Consider the following 11,131-nt stretch of genomic DNA (forward strand, 5'->3'; position numbering starts at 1 on the left):
TGGAGTCTCCTTCTACTGTCCTTATTTAGGTCATGGCTCTATCTTATGTCACTGGTTGCCCTAATATACACCACTGATACACATATAACCTTCAAGCATCTTATAGGGGCTCTCTTGAAACTTTATGGTAAGCCTTTTCTACAATTATTGAACTCCATGCGTAAGTTCTTCTTTTTATACTATTCCACCAATCTTCTTACCAAACAAATGACTTTTGTAATTGATCATGATCTTAGCATGAATACGAATTGATTATGGGTATTTCCACGCCCCTCTTCACCATCATCTCCACCATCCTTTTTTAAATTTTCATAGTGTGGCTTAACATTCTGATACTATATAATTATCAGCAATTTAAATTCATCTCTTTATGAATTAGCGAGTGCAACAGTAAAATTAGGTGGAATAATTAATTTTGAGACCACAATCAAAGTTTGTAGCCTTTTCAAATATAATTCAAAAGTAGCATCTTTTAATGCAAAATATAACATCTAAACAAATTACTTCCAGCAAAATATATTAAACAACCTCAACATGGTGTTGAAATTTAACACTTTGACAAGTAGAACTCCATTACAATTTGATGCATTACGAACCTGAATTTTGAAACTCCAAAAATGATCATTGGAGTTTGAATTTATGAAGGTTCAAACTCTAGGAACTGTTGATTGGGTTTCAATCTTGATATGGAGTTTGAACTTATAAAGGTTCAATTCATGGAGTTTGAAGTATGTACCATGAGTAGAAAATGATAAAATTTTAAAATAAATATCATGAAGTGAAATAATAAAAAATATATAAATATTAAAATAGGTATGATGAGTGAAATAAGTACATGTAATAACACACTGAAAAATGATTTCACTTATAATACCTTTTTGAACTCAAGACAGCGACTAGAGTTTTTAACTTCTACAAGTTTAAACTTCATAATTATGTCTTAGAATTCAAAAGAGGTATCATGAGAGAAATGTGAAAGGATATAGTTCATCCATGTTTTGATAAGTTGAAACTCCATGAATCTGTCGTGGAGTTCGAAATAGGTCTCATAATAAAAATTGAAGCAGGAATTTCAAAAAAAAAAAATTAAGTTGAAATTCCAACACACAATGTATAAATTTCACGTCTGTGAGTTCCTAACTTTAGAATATGATATTTTCACACATAAGAGATTTTGGAATTCTAGCATAACATGCTTGGATTTCACAAGAAGATTACTGAAGTTGTTCCGTATTTCAGTTAAAAATACTTTTGTCCAAATATATATATATATACTAGTTTAGGTGTATGTGCCTTGCACGTGTACTCACTTTAATGAGTTCAAATATTATATTAAATAAAATATTTGTTTAAATAATAAAGATTAATATAATAATTAAATTTAACATCTTTTGAGTATGTAAATATGAAAATTTATTTATTAAACCTAATCATTACCAAAAATATTTTTAAAAGTCGATCAACATTCATCTACCATATGTAAATTGCAACAAAACAATACAATGATAGAGACATCAAAATAATTCAATTAAATCTAATCTTTACACACGAAATTTTTTTCAAAATCGTCTGACACTCATCTAAAACCTGTAAACAATAAAAAAATAATACGATAATTGAGATATCAAAATAATACAACTAAACCTAACCTTTACATAAAAAAATTCCTCAAAGCCGACCAACATTTATCAATCACCTGTAAACTGCAACAAAATAATACGATAAAAGTGATGTCAAAATAATACAATTAAACTTAAATTTTACACACAAAAATTTCTCAAAGCCAATCGAGATTCATCTACAAACTGAAACTACCACAAATAACAAATTAATAGAGATATTACCATATTACAATTAAACCTAACCATTACCTAAAAAAAAATTTCAAAGTTGACCGATATTCATTTAGATCTATAAATTAAAATAAAACAATAAGATAATAAAGATATTAAAACAATACAATTAAACCTAACCTTTACACAAATTTTTTTTTCAAAATCAACCAACATCCATCTACGACCTGTAAAGTATAAACAAAAAATATAATAGTGATCACAAAGCTTCGATTTTGATCCAACTAACTTTTGCTTGAGTGATAAATTTTGACCCTAAAGAATGATTTTGAATTAAAACAAAGAAAATATATAAATACACATATGTTGAATTCTATTATGCTGACAAAAACAGTGAAGAAGTTGCGCGTTAGAAAATCAAGCAGCCTCCATCTAGACATGCAATCGAATCAAATTAGATGAGCATCAATCATATTCTCCCAATAGGCAAATCGATTTGTTATCTAGTTTAACGTACATCTCAATATTTATAGAAGTATTTTCTTAATAGAGTCTTATTTTAGGAGTATTTTTCTAATTGAATAGTACAAAGAAAAATATTAATTAATTCTCCTACCATATATTTTAAGAGTCTCATATATTTTAGAAAGTCTGAAAAATATTAATTAATTCTCCTATCATATATTTTAGGATTCACATATATTTTAGGAAGTCTAGTTAACTTAATAAAAAACTTAACAGTTTTTATTTTTTAAAAGTAAGATAATATATAAGAACTCTACTGGATGTATAATTGTTACTTGTTTTAGTTTGTTTAAAGTAATGACAACTTTTTAATTTTGTCAAATATACTCCTAGGTTTTCTTTTGTCAAAAAATAAGGCAATGTTTGTTAAGTCTAACCATATATTTTAAACTCCTGATCCCATATATTTTAGGAGATAATATTATAAATATAATTAAATAATAATTTAAGAAAATAATGAAAAGACGATTTTGTCTAAAGGAAAAACTTTTAATGAAGGGCAAAAAGTTCGAATCACTTTTCTAAGGGTCTTCACACTTTTAATTATATATATATATATTACAAGAGTGGCTAAATGCTAATAGCTTTAGAAATGGTAACTACTATTTGATAGCAGGTGTCAAAAGTGCTTATTTATCGATTTTACATGGCGTAATATATTGCTCCTAATTTACTATACTCAATTTCGCATTGACCAATTAATTATCTGATTAGATAAACAATTCAAAAATGTGTAGTTGCACTCAATTATAAGGTGGATATCAAAATAAGCTCTTAGAAAGGGGGAAGTTTGGCAATAGGGATTAGGGGGTCGCTACATATATTGATTGTACAACATACGATTTTAACATAAAATTCGGCATCAAATAATTTCTGTATGCGACTTGCTACATAATAGGTCGGCGTTCGGCTATGTTTACAAACTTGCGGAGGTCCTTTTAGCTTATCAAGTATTTATAAGTTAAAATTGATTGAATGTTATAAGTTGATCATCCTTAATTTACAACTTATAAATATAAATTAGTTGGATAAATTTTTTTATAATTTTATCAGTAATATTTTTTGGAAGTTGAAACAAACAAATTGTAAATGCTCTTGAGACATTTTTTATTTTCGCTTACTTACCAAACACTAAAAAATGAATAAAAATGAACTTGTTACATTTTCTTTCGCACCAAACACTCCCTTATTGTTCTTGCTTGATCTTTAACTGTATATGTGATATGATATGAAGTGAGTGGAACACACGGTTTAACCAAACCAAATATCAAACTAACACCAAGATTTAGCAATTCTCCCTCTTTTAAGTAACACTTCTAACTATATTATACTCACGAAAACAACTAGAAGCAATCTCAAAAGAGAGGCTTCGGAGACCAATATTTTCTGGCATGTGGTTCAAAGGAAATGTTCAGTATGTTGACCAAAGTTTACATTTCCAATAATTTAAAAGAGAAAGTATCACAACAATGGAGCATGTTACTACACGTTAAAACCTTCGAGGTTCTAAAATTTTGCACAGTACGTACACTTTCAGGTAGTGATAAGCTTGTGCCAACATTTCTCCACATCTGGTAGTAGAAGGATGGTATGTTGAAATGACCGGCTGACGTTGAAGGGACTTTCTGGTACATAAGAAGCAGATCTGTTTGTTACTGCTAACCAATATTATCAACTCAAAAGCTAGTTAGATCCTCGTTTAGCACATTCTTCAGCTCGTGTTAGTGCATCGGTTATAACATCTATTGTCCAATCCTTGACATCTTCCTGCATATAAGCAATCAAACGAAACCGCATAATCATTCAAATTTTGTCATGCAGCTGAACCAGGAAGGATATTGACAGAAATAATGAGAGGTATCAGAAGAAGATGAAGAAAAAAATAAATGGTACATTACCACTTTATATAAGATAACTAAGATGTTTACGACAAGATGTTGTTGCATGATCTCGGGAACAAGTTTCCAAATAAAACATACCAAAAGAATTGCACTGATCCTAACCCAACAGAATCCAGACGCCAAAGCAAAGTAGAGAAAGTTTGATGACTATGCCATACTCCCATAGTCCCATTCTACAGGCTTCTTCCTCGTGAGGAAGTTCAATTAGTATATGGACTCATTGAATATACATTTCCAGATTTGGATAAGACATTTTCTTTCAAACTATATTTGGCATTGAAACTTCCAGTATCAAAATATATAGCCAAAAGTTCCCGATTGGCCCTCATCACTTAATGGCCTTAATTGCTGGTTGCCTTTAGATGTGCGACTGCTTCCAAGTTCCAACACAGATATTCATCATTTATACAACTTCTGGCCTAAATTTGAGAAGAGCTGGACTTTTACCATCCCAATCACAATGAGGATGAAAAAGTTAGAAAGGAAAAGAAGTAATTCAAATGGGAGAAAAAACCTCAAGGCCGGGTCAGCAACAGAAAATCTTGGACTAGAATGAGTGTAACAAAAAAAAAAAGAGGGTTTGGGAAAGCGAAGACGAGGCAAGGGACTCGGTCGACCTTTGCTAGACTGGTCGTAGTAGGAAGGTTGGGGAAAGTGACCCATGAGCATTGCATGAAACTCTGGCAAAGATGATGGATGGTATACGCAAGACAAAAACGCATGGCTTCCAGCGCCAGGGTATTGGGGTTGGAGTTGCTGGCGATTGGAAAGCCTTTCTAAGAGGGAGGTGAGACTTGAAACTTGTCTGGTACTCTCGTGTCAATGAACCAGATCTGCAACTTCCTTTCTTCCTCTTCTTTTTTCTTTTTCTTTTTTGGGAACGAAAAAGGGAAGAACCTTTTAATAATACAGGGACCCGGCCAAACCCTCGGCTCCAAGTCCAACATCATGCATAGAAAAAGAGAACGAATTGCTTGATTCCTCAAGCATGTTATTTAAATAGCGTTTACAAGTCATACTGAAAACGAAAAGAGACTATTTCCTGTTCCTAATTACAGAATTTCAGGCTCCAAATCTTTCCCATATTACATAGTACCTATTCGTGCAGTGTTTAGTATTTCAAGATATGACATTCTTAACTGGAGAGAAGGAAAGAGAAGAAATTTTAGCACATCCAAATGAACGAAGCAAGTCCACTTCACAAAGAAAACTAAGAACAAAGTTTCCTCCCGTCGACACAAAAATCCACAAAGAATGCAGCTGTTTTTTTGATAACTGTGGTGTCCATAACTAGCTTGTACGCACCTCAATTAATTCTTATAACAGAGGAAGGTATAAAATTAACGGGAATGTAGAGGCGAGTATGGGAATAAAACATAATGTGGAACAAGACTTATAACAGAGGAAGGTGTACTCGAACAACAAGATATGAGAATAATATTACGAAGAGAATGAACCTTTTTCTCGAAGGATTAAATCTAAACTAGTCATGAGAAGCCCGTGCTTGCATAATATCCATCTTAAATTAATATTATAATAATAACCATATCAATTAATGTGACATCTTTTGAATGTTGAAATTTTAAATAATTTTTTTTCAGAGAAATTTTTGGATATATTCTTAAAATATTTTAAGTTATTAATTACTGTGATTTATATTCAAATATATAATTTTATTGAAAAAATTTAATTCACGATCAAAATTAAACTCTACAAATATAAAAATTAGTAAAGAGAGCGAAAATCAAAATTCGATGGGCCTATATTAATGTTTTTTAAATAACACGGCTCAATATATGTTATTTTTTTGCCTCAACTTATAGGACACAAATAGAATTTAGATAATCAATCATTTAAGTCCTAAGCTAGACAAGAGATAAATCAAGTACTCCATCATTCTTCAAAGTTTGGATAAATTAGGATATCCACAGTCTATACAATAATCGTACTGAGACAAACTATAAGTGATCTTGAAAAATTGAAATAAAAGGTCTGTCTGACTCTCATCCGGTACTAAGAAACAGTTCCTAATGCAGTCCTATGACAATAAACGTATTTAAAAGAAGTTAAGGAAGTTTTAAGAGATTGGAATAAACAAGTAATTTTCGTGATAACGGTAACATGGAAAAAGAAACTAATTAATAATGATTATATTGAATTTAAAATCAAAGAGGGGAGATGGGAAGCTTGACCTGCTCTAGTTGCCATGGTTTGGATTCCATTAAAAATATGACAGTTGAAAAACACTAGAAAAAGGAAATACAAAACAAATAGATTTATTTACTAGTGCATAAAACATAGTTAATAACAAAAAACTGTATACTCTCTCTACAAAGATTAAACTTTGTGAGGTGGTCACCCACCTTTTTTGAAAAGTTTATATTACAGGTTGTCACACATGTTAGCAAACAACGGTTCCTGGGTCAGAGTATCACGTCACTCAGTGTCAAAATGAATTTTCATGTGCCTGACCCAAGACAAAGAATCAGTTTTTTTTTTTTTTTTTTTTTTTTTTGTGTGGGGAGGGGCCGTAGAGGTTTCAAGACACAATAAGTAAATAAAAGAATGTTTCCTCTTTTCTTTAAAAGCGTAAGCTTTTAGATAAGATTGGTCAACTTTAACAATTAAAAGAGTTACGATCAAAAAGTCTCAAGTCAATACCCATGATCCGCAAGTGAAAGACCAAGAGACAAAGTTAACATGATTACCTAATGGAATAATAAAAGCTATTACTCATGGACTACTTAAGTGTGTCTAATGGAAAAAGTAACCATAATTATAAAAGTAAACCACCCAACCGCCTAACTCATCAGATTTCAGTTTCTTGAAACTATATAACTTAGATAATAAGTTTGCACCTAATGAAAAGGAAAAGAAATGGCTTACATTTGTTGTAAAATACCCAAAAAAATCATGGGAAAAGATTCGTTTTGACTTTCAGAAGATTGTCACTGTAGTTGCAGAATAGTGGACAAAACACTACTGCCTCTGGAATTAACTTCTGTGGAAAATAAATGCAGGTAACGGCAGGAATGGTCACCAAAAAGGTGTGTCCAAAAGTCACCGGAAACATGTGAGGTGTCCCTGAAAGGTTTCCAGAAAATGCTCAATACCAAATAATAGGAGCTTAGTGCAATAGGTCCTTGTGATCAGGTCCTTCCTCGGACCCTGTGCATAGCGGGAGTTTGGTGCACGGAGCTGTTCAATGCCACATAACAATCACCAGGAATAGGCGTGGTGCCATCAGAACAATCACTAAAATTAGGCATGATACTACGAAACAGGCACGGTAAATAAGAATTGCCCACCAGGAAAGATCATAAAAGATTCTGATAGCATGTTTGTTAGAAACTAAGAGGAGAGAAAAGATGTATTAATTACTTCATGATAATTAATACAATACACATTTACTTTAGGTGAAAACAATCAATATCTTATATCTAACCCATGTTGCGTACTAGAATATCACTAGTATAGAAACTTAACTAGCTATCTAACACCTTCACATTGTACGAAGGTTGACATGCGTAGTTCGAGACCAACAAGCAACCAGTGTGACCAGAATGATAAACTCTAGACACTACAACACCATTATGAATTTATGGTCTTTATGATGAATGTGATAGTCTGCTAAAAAGCGTTCCCACTATTAGACTGGAAGTCCTACAATTATAGGAAGCTTTCTGACCCACTTTGTTTGTTCTCTAGAATAGTGTTGTGAAAAGCGTTGAAGCGCTCGCTTAAAGCGTGAAGTGAAGCGAAGCGACAGTGGGTCGCTTTTTACACTTGAAGCGTTGGAGCGAAAAAAAAGCTCTCGCTTATGTTCAGAAGCGAGAAGCGCTGAAGCAAAAAAAGAGCAAAAAAGAGCGCTTAAGTGGATATTTAAATTTTGTCTTTAGGGTTTTATTGCTTTATTTAATTTATTTTAGTTAAAACTCTTAAGTGACTATGCGACTGCATTGCTACTGCTGCGACTTTTCTGGAACAACTGCTAAAGGTATGTGACTTCTTCTTCTCTATTTCTCCTCTTCTTCTTCTCTATTTCTCTTCTTCTCTTATTAGGGTTTTCTAGTTTTTTTTCTTCTCCTCTATTACTCTTTTTCTTCTTCTTCTCTGTTTTCCAGTTCTGTTTTACTTTTTTTTTTGCTGTAAGTAATCTGACTTCCAACTTTGTTTTTTTTCTTCTTCTTCTCTATTTGTGTTGGTTGATTAAGACGCAAGACTGATTTTTAGTATTTTAGTAGTTTGCTTGAATGCTTGTTATGACTATCTATTCTCTTTTTAATTTGAGTATTGAATGATTATGTTATTTATTGAGCTCTTGGTTATTTATTTATGCATGTTTAATATTTTTGAATTTTGTACTAAATAGCGCTTTAATGGAAAAAAGCGTGCGCTTCGCTTCACGCTTTTAGCTTCTGTGAAGCGAGCTCTCGTCGCTTTTTTTCGCCTCTCGCTTTTCAAAACACTGCTCTAGAATGTTAGCAGGAAAAATACCTAGCACCAGATGAATGAAAGTTAAAGAAGTAATGCATTTACCATCTTCAAAGGTTCCCCTGTCCGCAGCCTTGCATTTGGACGTGCTAGTTTAGATTCAAATGGAGTTCTTGGTCGCACTTCCTGAACAGATTCCCATTCCTCGCGGGTAAGCATCCTAACTGACCCTTGACCAGCAGGCGCATTCTTTATTTTTCTCTCAATCATATCTTGAGACTTCGAATCATCATACTGTATGCAGACACAACTGTAGCTTATAAGCTACTCAGCTGATTTAGATTGTAAAATATACAAGCAAGTTTACTACACCAAATAATTGAAAATATGTTATCGCAAGTCCCACACATCCCTACCTGTAGAATAAAATTAAAGTACCCATGATGGAGACTTTGAGGTTTGTGGATTCAGTCAACTAAAATTCCATCAAACCCCTCAATCAATATCATCAAGACTCAAGTTCATTTTATATCGTAATGAATATAGATAGAAATAAGTGGCATTTATTTATATTTTACAGTATATAAGCAATTCTACTATTGAGGTTTGGTTTCTTTGGTATGTTACAGTACAAAAGAAGTTCTCCTGTTAAGATTGTGAATATTAATGAACTGATCTCAAGGTATTTCGCATGCCACTCCAACTATAAAGCAAAATTAAACTTTTTCAAGTATCACTATCCCCAAACTTCTATTCTACTCCCTATTACAATCCATTACAATCACAACAACAACAACAATACACAATACACAGTGTAGTCCCACAAAGGGTGGGGGTCTGGGAATGGTAGAGTGTACGAAGATCTTAGTAACTTAACCCCTACCTCTAAGGTCGAGAGACTGTTTCAGATAAACCCTTGGCTCAAGGGAAAAACAGTCCAAAGGAGTAAAAACAACATACAGTACCAGCAGAACAGAAACTGCAACAAAACAATATGATAATCGAGGTGCACTGTGGCCTAGTGGTTCAATGAAGTTGAGTTGAGCATCATGAGGTCTTAGGTTCAATTTCCAACAGAGACAAATATTAGGTGATTTCTTCTCATCTGTTCTAGCCTTGGTGGACAGAGTTACCTAGTACCTGTTGCTGGTGGGAGGTGGCAGGTGTCCCGTGGAATTAGTCGAGGTGGGAGCAAGCTGGCCCGGGCACCATGGTTATAAAAAAAAATAATATGATAATCGAGGAACAATGAATCCATAGTAACAAAACTCGAAGGACAAAGAGAAACTATAGAAGCAATAATATGACTACCAATATGAAGGACAAGAAGAATATGCATTGCAATTTCATCATGTCTCGTCTAATCACCTCATTAGAATCACAATCCAATGAATGAATGAGTATGTATTACCATCATGAGGAGTTTAGCGAAAAATGCGGCGCCAACGACAGTGAGTATCATGGGCATAGTAGCAGTATCAAGAAATGATTTTGAATCTGAAACCTGTACAAACAAATCATTCTTTCGAGGATCTTTTCGCTTCTTCTTCTGCTTCAACTCACCAATTTTCTTCTTCAATGTCTCTCTAGGGCCGCCATATTCACGAGATAACGTCTCAACTTGTCTACAATATTTGCGAATACCCAACATCATTATAAATTACTCAAATCAATTCATCAATATTTTAGACAGAAACCAGAACGCTGATTTTCCTGTGTTCTGGGAATTTTATGCCTTCTCATTCTCTGTCTCTCGGTTATGTCCATACTCAACAGTAACTGCGCGATTGGACATAAAATAATTAAAAGAAAAACTGAAATTATAATCTAACATAAAATTTAAATTTTTATGTAGTTCTAAATTATTTTATTAAATCACAGATAAAAAATAAAAATTTTAATTTAAATTATTTTTATTATAAAAAGGTGACACTTATTCTTAGATAGATTATTAAAAATAAATGTTGCATAAATTTGGATTAGGATAATAAATAAAATGCAAATTTCATTATAATACGCATATTAAGGATGTATACTTGAAAACTAATTTGAGGAATAAGTAGTTAATGTTAAGCATAAAATATGAAAAGTAAAAATTAAAAATTTCTTATTCTTATTATGATATGCTAAAAAGAACAAGTAAAAATAAAGTTTTAGCTGTAAACAGAGTAAAATATTACCAGAACTAACAAAGCTTATAACCTAAAGAGCACCTAGTCCTAAAACATCATGTCATCGGGATTAAGCCTCAAAGAAAAAACTTCTGCGTACAAAACTTCTCTACAAACCACCTATATTTCTAGCACTACTAGAGCCCTCATACATTGTTATCACTCCTCAATCACATTTTGAATCTTCTGTAAAACAAAACCAGCACCTACATTATGATTTCTAGAGATCCTGTCATTTTTTGTTGACCAAATTTGGTAAAGCAAGCTCCATAACTTGCCACAATAGCTTCCTTTCTGAATCTTTTCC

At 32.6% G+C, this 11,131-nt stretch overlaps 1 protein-coding gene across 1 annotated transcript; it reads right to left on the minus strand.

The window, feature by feature from the left end:
* Positions 1-3,693: 3,693 nt before the first annotated feature.
* On the minus strand, positions 3,694-8,942 carry LOC107876646. Its single transcript, XM_016723520.2, has 2 exons — positions 8,759-8,942; positions 3,694-4,085 (listed from the first exon to the last, which is right to left on the minus strand). The coding sequence occupies exons 1-2, from the start codon at positions 8,921-8,923 to the stop codon at positions 4,002-4,004; spliced, it is 249 nt and encodes an 82-aa protein (XP_016579006.2). The 5' UTR covers positions 8,924-8,942; the 3' UTR covers positions 3,694-4,001.
* Positions 8,943-11,131: the final 2,189 nt, after the last annotated feature.

The sequence above is a fragment of the Capsicum annuum genome, chromosome 7, assembly GCF_002878395.1.
Source record: "Capsicum annuum cultivar UCD-10X-F1 chromosome 7, UCD10Xv1.1, whole genome shotgun sequence".
Lineage (NCBI taxonomy): Eukaryota > Viridiplantae > Streptophyta > Magnoliopsida > Solanales > Solanaceae > Capsicum > Capsicum annuum.